The 15,701-nt window shown below is 37.3% G+C and overlaps 1 protein-coding gene across 2 annotated transcripts in view; it reads right to left on the bottom strand.

Moving 5' to 3' along the window:
• The window catches only part of LOC106662324, a 408,805-nt gene that overhangs the window by 66,618 nt on the left and 326,486 nt on the right, over nt 1–15,701 (bottom strand). For both annotated transcript variants that reach the window (XM_014386347.2, XM_024227547.1), the window contains exon 2: nt 2,455–2,663. In XM_014386347.2, the coding sequence (XP_014241833.1) occupies nt 2,455–2,663 (209 nt within the window). The remainder of the gene's footprint in view (nt 1–2,454; nt 2,664–15,701) is intronic.

The following is a 15,701-nucleotide window of genomic DNA, read 5'->3' as shown; positions in this document are numbered from 1 at the left end:
TGGATGATACTTTGTGTACGGAATGATGAGGAACGAGCGGTGAATGGTGATGAGGTAAAGGTTGAAATATCGGAAGAGAATGGACGGAGATGAAGATGTTAAAGGGAAAAGGGCGATGAAAGGTTTGGGACCATGCGGTCGGGAGATGGATTGAACGCAGCGTTCCGAATCGGGTGGCGATTTGGAGAACAATCCGTTGAGATTCCCGTGGCGATGAAAGTTTAAGACAAGTTTATTTAAACGGCGATCAAACAATACTGCGCAATACTTTGGGAGTAAGTGACACGGAGACGTACACACGTTAGAAGCTAGTGGTGAAGTGAAGCGATGGAAAAAACACAGCTGGAAGGGGTGGTTTTGTTTAGAAAAAGGAGGGAAGAGGGTTGTGATTGGTGAATTTTCAGAAAAAATGGTTTGTAGATAGAGGGGTACAGCGTACGTCACAAATCGGGCGTTTCGCTGACGGCGACACGTCCGAACCCGTACTACGCATCTATCCAAAAGCTTCTAATACTCAACTCCGACATTCCACCTTCACAAAGCATATGCGGGTGAACAGATGGAAAGAGGGGTTCAGAGAAATAGGACCTACTAACTGTGCACCTCAATCCTTATCGTAATCTCACAATCCAGCCCAGACTAAGGACTTATGCGACCTGTGGCGATGGATTGAAGCCCTTTCACCGGTGAGGACCTTTTGATCCCTCACCCTCATGGGAATCGCAAGCACCGAGAGAACCTGCAAAGGAAGAACCCGAAAGCGATCTTATGGCAATGGAAGTAGGCTCTGAACCTTCTACAACTCCCAGAAACCAGGGCAGGGCCTTCCAGCGGGCTATTCTAGCTGAGATTTGGAGCTACAAAACCTACAAAGGACCTCAGTTCAGGAACGAGTACGTTGAAAAACTGTCTAACATTCTTTCTTTTCAAAACATTCGAAAGGCAGTTGAAAAACATGTAAGGGCAGATTTCTAAATGAAAAACCCCTTCTTAAACATCAACGTGACTACTAGAAAGGGAAATCTTGTGAATCAGCACTTCATCAAATAACGATACAAATAGAGGATTCACTGAACAACCGTTAAATATCGTTAGGACCTACTTGGACATTGCAAAAGCATTTTATGACACACCTATTGAAGCAATGGTTACCACTGAAAGAACGAGGAACTGATAAAAACCTGCTGTAGATGGATAGAATTATTTCTAAAAAGCAGAAAAGTGCAGACCCCATGTTTCACGAAATTGTGATGGCGAGAGGATGCCTGCATGGAGGAAAACTCCCGTCTTTGTTGGAATGTATAATGTAGTGGATGACCTTATAAGCAAACAAAATGAAATCGGATCTATACGCAAGGCTATGTAGAAGACATTTTCATATTAGTCAGGGGAAAATTCGGCTCAACATTAAAAGCATTAAAGAGCATTAAACATGGTGGAACCAATTGCTTTCACCAAGAAAAGAAACAGAAAACAAAGCCTATGCTTCTATAGGGAAATGCTGCAGAACTATTCACCATGTTGGGGTGACCTCTTCACGATGAATTTGGTGGATTGTGGTTACGCTTCATGTTCGTTGTGGATAGAGGGTGAGCTTCTAAGATTTATAGGACAGTATCCTACTTATCTTCAGTAAAAAATATTTGAGAACCTATACCTGTTCCGCCTACAAGGAATTCTAAAAAGGAAACTGTCAGTTGGCCTGTCAGATTGGTGGATCTTGGATTTTGGAAGATAATTGATCGTGCTACTTTATAAAAATGCAAATTAGATTATAGAAAATTAGATATTTTATAAATGAATGTCTCCCCAAATCAGGTAGAAAAAATATTTAAATTTTAAAATCTTGCGGTTAGGATTTTCTGCTTTTTATTCTGTTTTTAAGATCGTTTTGTTTTTAGGCGTACTTATTTATAAACTTAATCGTATTCCGAAAATCCTTTTCATGTAATGAAAGATATAAATTGTTAGATTTCACCCTTTTGGATGACTAATTTTAATATGTTTGAACAAGATTAATTTTGATTCATCTCCAGTTGGTTAAAAGGAAAATGAAAAGATGAAGAGATTTGAGAAAATTTTCTTTATGAAGGCTCAACTTTCGCCCAGCCTTTAATGATTTAATTTTAAGATTTCCCAAAAGCGCATTAAACCCTTTACGGAATGTAATAATTGATTCTTCCCCAATGTTTGGCTCAATAGGAAGTCGGGAGCTGTAAAATATTTAATAATATCCTCCTCGGGGAAATACACTGAATGGATGCCGGGTTTTTATCCGAATAAAGATGTCGAACACCACCTAGCATTCCGTATAATTGAATTGGAAATTGCGTACTGTATTCTTTTGTTTTGTTTCGATGAGATTTCCCGAAAGGGTAATCGTCTGAGATAGGGCGAAAATTACACCGACTTCAACACACTTTTACCCAAGCCTGGAAAAAAAAGTCGACTTACGTTAACATGTATTCCGGGATATGGGAACAGCTTGTGCGGAGGATCTTCCGAAGGTGTGTACCTATAGAACTCGAAGTTGCCTCTGTACCACTTGACATAGCAAAGCGGTGCTACACCCAAATCGTACGAACACACCATACGGACTTCACCGCCTCTGTGCGCTGTCTCCGGGTATATGTCCAGTGCAAGTCCCTCCAAGCACCAGCAATCTGTAATTAAAAAATGAAATTATTCCCCGACTCTTTTGTAATTATCGTAAGAGTAATAGCTGTTAATTATTAATCCAATAAATGGTAAATTATATCAATAATAATAATATTTATTTGTGTCCTGTACATGAATTATACACATAAATATTGTTCTTAACGGTATAAAATCCCGAGCAAAACATTACCACTACGTACTGCACCTGGAGAACATGTATTGTGAGAAGCCGGGAAACGCTGACAATCACTTTGTTATCGGGTTCAGTTGAGGAAGTCCCAGGGTTATAGTCGTTTCAGGTGGTGTGGAAGATTCTTGGTCTTGGAAGAAATGGAGAGTGCTGGAGCAGCAGGGTTAGGATGGTTTGAAAGATTGGAGTGAAACCTGAGGAAGCGAAACGAATCAATTGTTTCATGAAGAGAATATTAAGGTTATTTTGGATAGTGAGGTTGGAGACATAGTAAAAAGTTAGAGAATTCTTGTGATGCCGTTTTTTTTTTGAAAGCTTGGATTCGTTGGATGTTAGATGGTATGGCTTGGTGGTATCTAACAGTTCTGCTCCGTATGTTACTGCCTAAGGATGTTGAGGTTAACTCCTCATAGGTTGCCAAGAATCTCTGCCTTGGAAATAATAAAAGCCAAAACTTTCTGGTTTAAGAATTGGATTGATCTGGCTCAGAGATATGATTGTGAATTGACTGTGGAAGACATGTCATTATGGAGTGGCCAATTGGCCACCTTATTGAGTAAAATGAAATCTGCACACCATGAGGAGTTTCAGAAAAAAGCTGTAGTCCCGTCCCGTTTTACATTATATCCGGAACTTGATCATTGTGCGGGCATATGCAGCCTGATTGCGGATCGGTCGTGTGGTCTGTCGTTTAGAGAGCTCCGCTGGCTATTTAAATTGAGGTGCGAGTTGCTATTCTTAAATTACACTCCATGGATGGAAAAAGTAGTTGAATTGTGCTCTCTACGTAATTACAGAGCGGTGGAAAACACATTTCATTTTGTCGCCGAATGTTCGATTCTGGCTGAGATTCGCGACCTGCACGTTGGCCTGTCGAGGCTGACCAGACCCGCACTCATAGCAATGTTAAATGATGGCCGTCTGTGTCGTCCTCTCATCAGATTTGCTCGCCATGCTTCGACTTACAGATTCGAGCTAGTCCAACACTTTAATTATTAATGTTTTACAATATCTCTTTATTTTGTTAGCTTTTATTATTACTATTTCTTCGATTTTCTTCTCTAGTATTGCTTTATTTTTGATTTATTCATTTATTTTTTTAAATTTTGTTTAATTTAATCGCAGTATTTTATAGTATGTTCATAGATTAATTTAATTTAATTATTTCATGTATTTTTATTGTTATTATTATTCTGTGTTTGCTCATATCAACTCCGGCTGACAGACTGTTGTCCATGCCGTAAAGTATTTTGCAACATATTTTGAGTTTGTTGTATTCCATGTAAATAAATACTATTATTCATTCATTCATTCAGTTCTGCTCCGAATGAATAAATAGGTAGAAGTAATGTTTTGTACAGATGTGTGTGGTGTTTAGTGACCGTTACTTAATGATTATTTGGAAGTCGTTTGATGCGGTCTGGTGTGACGGTAGGTTGAGGGCACTCTCAACACGCCAGGCAAGTATGACACATCAACATGGAAATCAAACACTTTGAGCCCTGAAGATGATCTCAATAAAGATCGAAACGTTGGCACAATAAAGAAAATGTTTTTCTAAAACCTACGTCACACCAGACCGCATCTCACGACCTCCAAATGATCGTATTGTACACAGTTAGTTTGTTCTTTGACGTCATATCTAACATAGACCCTGTAGGTCTTCGTAGTTGTCCAAATTGTCTATTTAGTTTTTGTCGCTTGAGTCTTGTGGGAGGAGTTCACGACAGTCTACCGTCTTGTATAGCCCTAAGTACTTTACTTGTGTGGATGTCGGGAGTTCATTATCGTTATCGTATAGCCGAGTGTAAGGTTGTTATTTAGAATGAACGTAATTTGGGTGTATTTAACAACAATAATAATAATTCTATTCTACACTGCCCGGGGTGGCTGGAGAGCAATGTTTTGTAGTTTACAGTTCTTACACGACTGGCAGCACTCGCGAATAAGTGCGTATTTCCGCAATAAGTGTGATCAGCCCTGATAGCACCATTCTTTGATGGCATGATGAGAGGCAAACCCCGTTAGACTTGGCCAACGCCACCATTTTTCTTTAATAGGATGAAACCACAAGAGCTCGACGAATCGCAAGCCAATGGAGGGACACAAACCTACGCACGGCCAGTTCCTAGTTATAGTGGAGTCTGCAGGCATGGATGCGAGGACTTCGATGGTCTGGCTAATGGACAGAGAATGCTATTTCGGGCAGAGGAATCACACTATTCAAGATCAGGTAGTTCCAACCAAGTACTACCTAGTCAGGATTGTCAATGATACCCACCTTGCAGGATGTATCTTGCTAGATTTGTGGTGAACCCCGGAAACGATGTACCACCTGATCTCCGGTTGTACGGCCCTAGCAAAACGTTAATAACTTAAGAGAATTGCCGCAGGCGTTGCGTAAGCGACTGGGCCTGCTCGAGAACAGCACCTCTACTACAAATTTTCACCATCACGGTCTATGAAAATAGTAACCGTGTGCTATAGTGCAACGGGACAATATTATCCGAAAGGCCAGTACAACTCAACTGCCCAGTCATGGTTTGGATGGATATCAAGGCACGTCTCGCTCACGATATGGATATGGCAGTACCCAAACCACCTACTTAATGGCCTCGTAGACGGAAAAAAACCACTTTGAATTGTCCGTACAAATCAAGCTACAATGGCGGATGGAAATCATACTGATTACACTGTCGACTCTTGGTGTGGTCTCTGAAAATTTGGCCAGAAGAATCGAAAAGCACTTTGGCTTATCGAGCAGATGTAGAAGGCAGTGCTTTTGTTTACCTGTGGCATAGTCAAATTGTTCTGGGAGAGACGACGTGAACATTTCAATTGTTTTTGTTGCTGTTATTTTCTGTTAATTATTTGTTTTTATTTTGTGTATTTTATTTATACATGTACGTACCCATCTCCATGTAAAATATATGTTAATCCAAGATTTCACTTTAAGCTGTGATCTGGGTACCTCGGATACCCAGAATGTAATAATAATAATAATAATTAATATTATTATAATGTTATAAATGTGTAAAATTTAATAGTCCTTTTTTGCCTCTTTACTTCATACTTTTGATTTATTCATCTTAAATCTTAGGCTCACTTCAGGGCTGACAACAATAACATTCCGTGCCTTGCCTGTCGAGCACGGAATCTTTAATCCCCAGACAGATTCTTTATGAATTGTCAATTTATCCTAGGCATACAATATATTCTGAATATTTAAATTATGTTTACACAATTCGGCTTTGAAACGGTGTTTTCTTTGCTAAAAAAATCGTCTTTTATATCCAAGCCGATTGCCAAACGGACGTGGATGGTATTGCCTTTTTGGTATTCATTGCAATAAGGCGACACGATCAAGGGTAAAAGTCATGTACGAGGTCAAATTCAATGTTCGAACTTATCAGTATGGAGTTAGAAAGGTCCGGATCATCTTTTGTTTTTATCCCGCTTATTATTTCAAAATTATTTTATTTTTTTGGCTAGTTTTGGGACAATTTGTAGAACCGTACTCCTTTTTCAATTGTCCTATCCACAACACTATTTTAACGAAACGTAGACTTATTCATAGGAAATAATCAATAAGAAGTGAAGAAAAAGGGGTTTCGCACATTTTTACACAAAATTCTGTTTCCTGGCAACCATGAAATTGTTATTATGGTAGACCCGAACGATAAATTATGGCTTTACTTTTTAAGTTTCTTTTCTTAAAGAAAAGTTAAATGTATTTTCTCTAATATGACAAAATAAATGGTTACGTAGGGTTCGGAAACATAAATGACCAGGCCCTTTTGTGACAAAATGCGTTCGGCTGAATCATTGCAAGTCCAGTGAGTCAAACTTATTATATTCCCTACGTTACAAAGGATAATGGAATGGGACATGGAAGTTGACAGATGTTTCTCTTTCCACTCAAAGGATTTCACCCAACGCTGTACTGGCTCCCTCTAACAGACCGTTCTTTGGATAGGTTTTTCAGCCAGTATTGAATAAAATTTCCCAATAGGTGAACACCTTTTTTCGAGGGGAAAAGGTAAATCTTTTCTTAAGGGTGACAGCAAATATACCATTCACCGGCTTCATAAAATATGGTACCACTTCGGTTTCAAGAAAGTAAGGTTTTGTATAGAGCCAGAGTAAACCCTGTGTCATTTTCCACTTCCTCAAAGGAAAAGCTAGTCTGAGGCAGAGTTCGACCGCAAGAACAAGCAGAATCGAAGACGATGCAAAGACGATGGAGAAACTTTGCCATTTTGCCGTTAATGTTGGAAGTTTCGCAAGTGCCGCAGACCGACGGAAATTACATACAGGTCATGGGATGGTTAGGGATGGTTATGCATGCAAGGTTGGTTATCCATGCAAAGGCGATGGAGAAACTTTGCCATTTTGCCGTTACTGTTAGAAGTTTCTCAAGTTCGGTAGGCTGTTGGAAATTACATCAAAGTCATGGGATGGTTAGGGATGGCTATGCATGCAAGGTTGGTTATCCATGCAAAGGCGATGAAGAAACTTTGCCATTTTGCCGTTAATGTGTAGAGATTAGTGACCGTTAATCGATAGTTATTCAGATATCGTGAGATGCGGTCGGGTGTGATGTAGGTTTCAGAAAAACATTTTCTTTATCGTGCCAACGTTTCGATCTTTTATTGAGATCATCTTCAGGGCTCAATAAAGATGGAAACGTTGGCACGATAAAGAAAATGTTTTTCTGAACCGACCGCATCTCCGATATCTGAATAACTAATTTGCCGTTAATGTTGGAAGTTTCGCAAGTACCGTAGACCATCGGAAATTACATACAAGTCATGGGATGGTTAGGGATGGTTATGCATGCAAGGGTGATTATCCATGCAAAAGCGATGAAGAAACTTGGCCATTTTGTCGTTACTGTTAGAAGTTTCTCAAATACCGTAGACCGTCGGAAATTACATCGTCGAGCATGAATTGATTTGCTCCATTCATTTTTGAAAGGATCCACCTATATGGTCGGTGAGTTCATTTCCAGTTGTAGCCCAGTGCGTCAATGAAAGAAGGTTTAACTTTATTTAATTAATCAATTAATTATTCTTTCTATGTAAGGGCTTGGTTGAGATAAAAAAGTCAGTGTCACAAGCGGGATTCGAACCCACCACCTTCGGCTATCGTGACTTCGATCCACTCGGACACTAACTGCACAACTCAACCCCACCTTTTGAATTTACCCTGCTTTTTGCCATTTTTCGAACCTCGCTTGTGACAAAGACTTGTTTATCTCAACCAAAACTTTAATTAATTGGGTATTGTAAAGCTTTATAGATTTAGGAAATAATGAATTGTAATAACAGTGGGTACCATATAACGACATTTTGAATGCAGTTGGAGAACGAGTAAAAGTAGTTTTTTGAACTTTAAAATGAGAAAAAAATATCATGGCTTTTGTCTTGTTATTATGACATGGAAAATAATCAAAATTTTGATTTTGAACTGAACTAACTGAGAGTGAGTAAGGTATTTTCTTAAACCCATTTGCTCGCGAGAGATAAGTTATATATAGTGATTCTGATTTTGTATCTTATAAGACAAATATCTAGCTGACTTTTCAGCCAGTGACAAATGTAATATGTAATTGTCACCATCGGAAATATTTATGTTAAGAGAATATTAACATCATGGCGTTAACTTTTAGAAGAAGAATTATTTAACGTTAAATGCAAAAGATAAGTAAACTATCTACATAGATATAAATAGGAGAAAAAATTGTTTAATTTGTAATCTATAAACGAATCGCAGCAGTTTTTTTCTAATTTCTTCTGTGGTTTCAAAAATAATTCTATAATAAGAACGGACTGTAAATATTAATTTTGTTTTATTAAATCATATAATAAAAAAACACAACAACATTGAAATCTATGCCGTTTCTATTAATTAAAATGTCCAGGACGAACAGCCCTCCCGAGAGTCATACATAATTCACGAGCGATCCGGGACACTTGCAGGCCCGAAATTACAAGTCAATTTTAAAACGCTAAATACGTCCGGATTCCTGCCATCGATGGAAAACTCAATTCCAGATGTCAGCTTTTAACTGATAAAGTGCCTCATTACAACTAGAAATTTATTATTCACGGAGGGCCGGTAATTTCGAGTTAACGGTAATTCCGCTTTCCTATATGAATGCCGAATTTTTTTCGGGGTTGCTGAAATGATAAAATGTATACGCGTATTAAAAACATAATGTCAAAAAAGGGGATCGTAAACGTACCAATATTTTAACCCTCTCCAGACAGTAGACGACCTGAGGCATATGACTTTTACCAGCAAGATCTCTACCCTTCTTCGTAAGGAGCGGCAGGGTGTCTCGTGAACAGACGTCAATAATTCAACGTTTTGTCAAATTATCCTAAATATTGACCAAGTCCATATTGACCAAAGACATTCTCAATTGTACCTGTAAATTTATTTATACCAGATTTATTGGCTTTTTTTGTAACCTTAAAAAAATACAGCAACACTAAGATAAACTTTTACAAGTTTCCTAAGTTTATGTCTGAACTTTCAGTAAGGATTTCTTTGTTCGGTAAATACTGACGGATATAGGGTTTCAGGAAAGTTGCTCCTACTAATGAGCTGTAATATTTGAACCTAATTTCTCAAAGGCCAATACTTGGATTTATGGAAAGCTTTCGACCGAATTCGTCATGATATACTGATTAATCAGTTGGAGGTGTGTGGTACCTGGTAACACGCACCCTACTGTTTATATAACTTCATTAATTTCGTGGTCCGCTTGACCAATTAATACATTACAATTAATTAAGGTTTTTTAGTTGTGATAAAAAAGTCAATGGCACGAGCGGGATTTGAACTCACGATCTTCGGCTAGATACCAACAATTTTTCAAATGTCAAACTTGAGAGCTTGAAAAATGGCAAAGAGGAGGGAAAACACAAAAAGTGGGGTTGAGATGGGAATTTGGTGTCCGAGTGGATCGAGGTCACGATAGCGCAAGTGGTAGAGCAGCGGCGTATCTAGCCGAAGATCGTGGGTTCGAATCCCGCTCGTGCCATTGACTTTTTATCTCAACTAAAAACCTTAATTAATTGTAATATATTAATTGGTCAAGCGGACCACGAAATTAGTGGAGTTAATTGTACTATTAGTACAATAAAATAAAACCTGACTTTTATCTGTGAATCCCCATCCATAGGCGACGCACNCAAGTGGTAGAGCAGCGGCGTATCTAGCCGAAGATCGTGGGTTCGAATCCCGCTCGTGCCATTGACTTTTTTATCTCAACTAAAATCCTTAATTAATTGTAACGTTTATATAACCTCGTAGTTGAAATATCCTCGATAATCAAATATTCAGTAGCATTAATTTTTTATGATAAACGGGGGACTTTACAGAATAAAATTGTGAAAGGTTGAAGTAACGTGAAAAGTGAAATATGTAGAAAAAAAAAGACAATCAGAGAAATAAGAACAACAGAGACTTTTTAGTTCAATTTGACATGTAGGATAACCTCCTGAAGTATTGACTTCTGTTCGCACTGCTTATTACAAGAGCTAAAACTACCCAATACTATGCTGCCAAATGTAGTTAACAAATAAATAATTGATAAAAACTTTTCCTTGTGTGTGATATGATAAATATCAAAACAGTACCATCTTATTGGGCATACCGCGAGGGAGTATCCTCGGGACTCCTTTATATCATTTATACTGCTGACCTATTATCACTACATACATGGAGAACCTCAATCTTATCCTCTAACTCGTATTATATCCAAGCTACCTCCAACATCCATGAACACCTTGAGCTTATAAAAGACAGGTGTAAACAATGGAGGACAAGACAGAATAAAGAAAAATGCACTCAGTGTACGTTTACGTTGAAAAAGCAATCTTGCCCTCCATTGTAAATCAACAACAAGACTTGGATAGACATGGAATACTACGAAGACTTCTAAGACTGAAATCGACTTTGACAACTAAGAAAAAGCTAACACTGTACTAGACTTTACTAGACCAAAATGGACATACTGAGTGGAACTGTGGGGTACTGCCGAACCATCCAATATTTAGCGCATCTAAGCCCTTACAATCGAAAGTCCTTAGACAATTTTTCAAGCACCTTACTATGTCACTAACCTCACTACCTACAAAGCCATCAACATTCGTTTTGTCAAAGAACTGATCCGGTCCAGATCCCAAACCTTCCACACCAACCTTTCGAACCATCCTAACGATACTGCTCGAGCCTTCTCCATTTATTCCCATCCTCAACCGACGGTGGTCCCGGAACCTCCTTGACACCTAATCATACATAATGAGTGCCAGCACTGTCTGGCTCCTCAAAGCATATGTTCTAGCTGTGCAGTGCTGGCATTAGTGCTGTGCTTTGTGCTGCATTAATCATGAGCGCATATTTGTGAAAGCGCGTCTCTTCTGTTTTGGGCCCAACCCTGAATTCGGAGAACCGAAACAAGGTCCCAGAGGTTTTATATGATCGGACCTGACATTAATTTAATGATCAGGCACCTTTTTTTGATATACAAAATTCCAATATTCAATTCAAACCAAAATAAATACGAGACCAAAATATTAATTAAATTTAAATCTTTTATTACAATTTATTTTCAAAAAAATTACAATTTCTTTTATTATTATTTTTAATTTAAAGAATCTTTTATTCTATAATAAAACCTATTTCAGAATTTACAAACATTAATTTTAAAATCGAATTTAATTCTCGTTTTATAAAGAAAAGTAAAATAAAGAAAATTATTATTGCTATCATTATTAATTTTAGACCACCAATTAGAAAATACAATTAATATTTTAACATAACTTTTAAAATCAAATGCTATCTCTTTTAGTTTTCTTTATAAAATATATTTTTTGTGACAACCCTTTTTAAATTAAAATACAATTATTATTTTTAGTTTTTTTTTGACGTCAAAATATAAAATTTACTCCCTTGAATTGTGTGCACATCAAATTTTTCTTTATTACCAATTAACAGCTTTTAACCCACGGAGGACAGAAAGGGAATTGTTTTTTTTGATTGAAAAAAATAGCCCTTTCCTAGCCCCTTCTCCTTTCACTGTCAGATGTGTGTGGAGGGGCATGGCGGTACATTCAAATTGAACGTTACATATGTATAGTATACGATCATGTATAGGTAATAAATAAATTTAAAAAATCTTATACTATAGTATCCGTTTGGCAATATGTCTTGGACAAACTACTTAGTAGTATAACGTAAGTCATGCAGACATAGATGCGAAAGTTCTGACCACGATTATTTGGAGATCGTGAGATACGGTCTGGTGTAAAGTAGGTTTTAGAAAAACATAATTTTTTTTTTACATCCTACATGTATTTGTCAAATTTAAACAATGTTTATAAAACCGGCCCTGAAGATGATTTCAATGAACATCGAAACGTTGGCACGATAAAGAAAATGTTTTTCTAAAACGTACGTTACACCAGACCGCACCTCACGATCTCAAAATAATCATTGACTAACGGTCACTAAACACCTCACATTTCCACATGTTCTTACCACGGTTTTACCGAAAATTAAATTAAATATGAAATCCCAGTTATTTTGATTTTTGAGTAATGTTGTGAAGATTCTTAAATTTTGGAAACTAGGGAATTTTTGGTACAATTAGACATTTATCATAACCTTTTGAACAATTGAGGTCTGTTCACGGGACACCCTATTTGTTGTATACAATTGCATGTAAAAATAACTGAGAAAACAAATGAATAAACTTATTTCGTTTTATGATGGCGTGGAGTCAAGGAATAATTCTTTGTTTTTGTTTGTGTTCGTGTGTATCTCTCTTGTGGATGGACACACACACAAGCAAAAAACAATGAATTGAATAAAATGTTTATTTCATCGTGGTTTTGAGAAATCCCTAATTATTGGACACCTTGTAAAAACCAAAAAAATGTTGTCTTGCAGAACGTTCTGAAAATATTCACCATTCACAATGAATATAACTTTTCACTTCTAAGGATTAAACGTATCCTACCTGATAAAATTACAACAATTTTTTTTGTAATTCTTGTCCTTTGTTGGCATTTCTACCAAACCTAGTTCATTCATTTTTCAGTGGATAATAGTTCGTTTAAAAATATTCAGCCATATTGTTTGTTCTATTTATTAATTATTTGCTATTTATATGAATTCCTCCTTCCTCTGAAAATACAAAAACAACACAACAATTCATTTTCAAGAAAAGACACTACTTTACTTTGTATAGGAAGTCCAACACATGAAAAGTGATATGAAAAGAAATGATTAGTGAAATGTACACATTGAGACGAAATAATCTTGAATTAAAATCATTGAAAATGAACTGAGAACCAAAAGTATTCGTTTTTATCTTACACTATTTTTTTAAATAACCTTTCAAGTTTAATAAAGCCGGCATAAACAAAGGAATTTCAATTAAAAATAATTAAAGAAAGTATTGTAAAATGGTTTGGTCTTTAGTCTGTGATCGAAGAGTAGATGGGCATTAAATATGACAGGATCATTATCCTTTAGTGATTCAATTAATTAATTGGATAAAAATAAATTTTTTAGCAGTACAATTTCTTCGTACTGGTCTAATTTTGGCGCGGAGTTTCTCCCAAAAGGATTCTAACAATCTGTTTGGGCAACATCGCCGAAAAACAATTAGAGTCAATAAAGCGACTTTGTGCTCATGAATAGACTGGGCTCATCACGGAAGCCCGCAAGGACAAAAAATATAAGGGTGAAAAAAAAGGACGAGCCTTTATGGTATCATGGTCAGAAAAACCGAGGTTTGATGAAAGGAGCGGTAACGAAGCCTGAAAAGTAATTTGGGATCTCGTCCTACTTTGTGACGGCTTCGCCCCCTTCGGTGCAAGTCCCCTTCAAACAAGAGGGTCAGCTTCACGACCAAATTTAGCAATAATTGTCGACAAGAGTATAAATAAGTAGATTAAGTCGAGTCAAGGATGAATAAATTTTTTTTCCAACTCAGAGATGCGTAGTCACAATTTAACATTTTATACACCATTCATAGCTGTCTAACCGGAGGCGACGGGGCTCGGCTCTCTCTCTCTCTCTCTCTCTCTCTCTCTCTCTCTCTCAATAATTTTAATCTTTTGTACATGTTCCTGTAAATAGCTGTAATTTTAACTTTTAATATATTCGCTGTGAACACAACTGTTACCTGTAAGAAATTGCTAGTCAGAACAAAACAGTGTTGGACCTCTAGTCACATGGATTTTTAGCGAGATGTCTATTTTCACCGTCAATAATGTAGTATGCTGGCTATGTGCTCCATAACCTTAAACCCAGAACGCTTTTACAAATGTTTTCCGTGTTAATCCGTTTTCTTCATTCTTGGAAAAGTCCTGATGATGGCACAGGCAAAAAATTTCATCCAATTGAATTTTTTTTCGTTTTCTCGATAATAGACAATTCTTCCCTTAATTTGACTTATTGTTTTTACCAGTAAATATTTGTTCGCGCGATGTTTTATATTGGGAATATCACTTAGAGGTAAACACACTTAATCCTTAATCGAAAACAAGGATACGAACTTTAAATTTTTACTTTTTACGTAATTTAAATGTTTATTCAGTCTCATTTGAATTACGAAGCAATAAACTGTTTAGTTTCAATTAATTAAAGTTTTGGTTGAGATAAAAAAGTCAGTGTCATAAGCGGGATTCGAACCCACGACCTTCGGCTAAAGACGCCGCTGCTCTACCACTTGAGCTATCGTAACTTCGATCGGAAACTGACTTTTATCTTAACCAAAACCTTAATTAATTGAAAAGAATTTATTTGGTCAAGTGGACCACGAAACCTAATAAAATGTAATAAGCAAAAATGAATATACTTCACTAAAGCTCTCCGTTGCCATTTAATTTGTCGCCGAGAATCAAATTGATTACACGACATTTGAAAAATGGCAAAAAGGAGGGAAACATTCGAAAGGTGGGGTCGAGATGGGAAGTCAGAGTCCAAGGGGTAAAGTAAGGCGCGATAGGACAAGTGGTAGAGCAGCGGCGTATTTAGCCGAAGGTCGTGGGTTCGAATCCCGCTTGTGACACTGACTTTTTTATCTCAACCAAAACCTTAATTAATTGAAAAGAATTTATTTAGTCAAGGGGACCACGAAACCTAATAAACTGTTTAGTTTTCATCTTTGTTTTCTTAATTTAAATTTTTACACTTAGAAATGACAGTGCTGAGGATGTTGCGCGTGGGGTGGTACTATTGATGATGGATGTTGCATCATGTATGGTGCTATTGCGGTTCTGGACGCCGAAGGGTAACAGAACCACAGGATGACCGTTTTTGACCTTGAGAATTTTGCGAAACCATCAAGTTTGTTGTTGTTCAAGCGATTATCAGCTCCAATGTCCAAATTTCTGAAAGCTCTGCTCGAAGAAGGTTATATCTTTATGGACTGATGGCTTTTCGCAGTAAGAGGACCAGAAGAACTCACTGAGTTCCACGACTCCTAATTGCTCGAGAGCACAGCCATTGGTCTTTGGACGATTGGTCTGCTGTACGTTTTACACTTGAGTGTAGATTTTCGATCTCCAAATGGGCGTGAAAGAATGTGGAGAAGGCGAAATGAAAGGTACGAAGCCTGTAATTTTTCCCAGAGCCAACCTTTTCAACCCAGATAAGTGAATTTCAATGGAGAGTCGCGGTGTTCCTATGGTTCATTCTTCCCGTTCTGGTATGAATACTTTATAAAATTGTGTTTTCGAGTAGTGGCATCGATTGGCATGCCTAATATGGCATCTGCCTGTATCTCCTCCCTCAATTTTTCAATGCTTATTTACATGGCCTATCCTTG

This window comes from Cimex lectularius, unplaced genomic scaffold (genome assembly GCF_000648675.2).
Source record: "Cimex lectularius strain Harlan isolate CLEC.00 unplaced genomic scaffold, Clec_2.1 scaffold106, whole genome shotgun sequence".
Taxonomy (NCBI): Eukaryota; Metazoa; Arthropoda; class Insecta; order Hemiptera; family Cimicidae; genus Cimex; species Cimex lectularius.
This window is presented reverse-complemented; position numbering and strand designations above follow the sequence as displayed.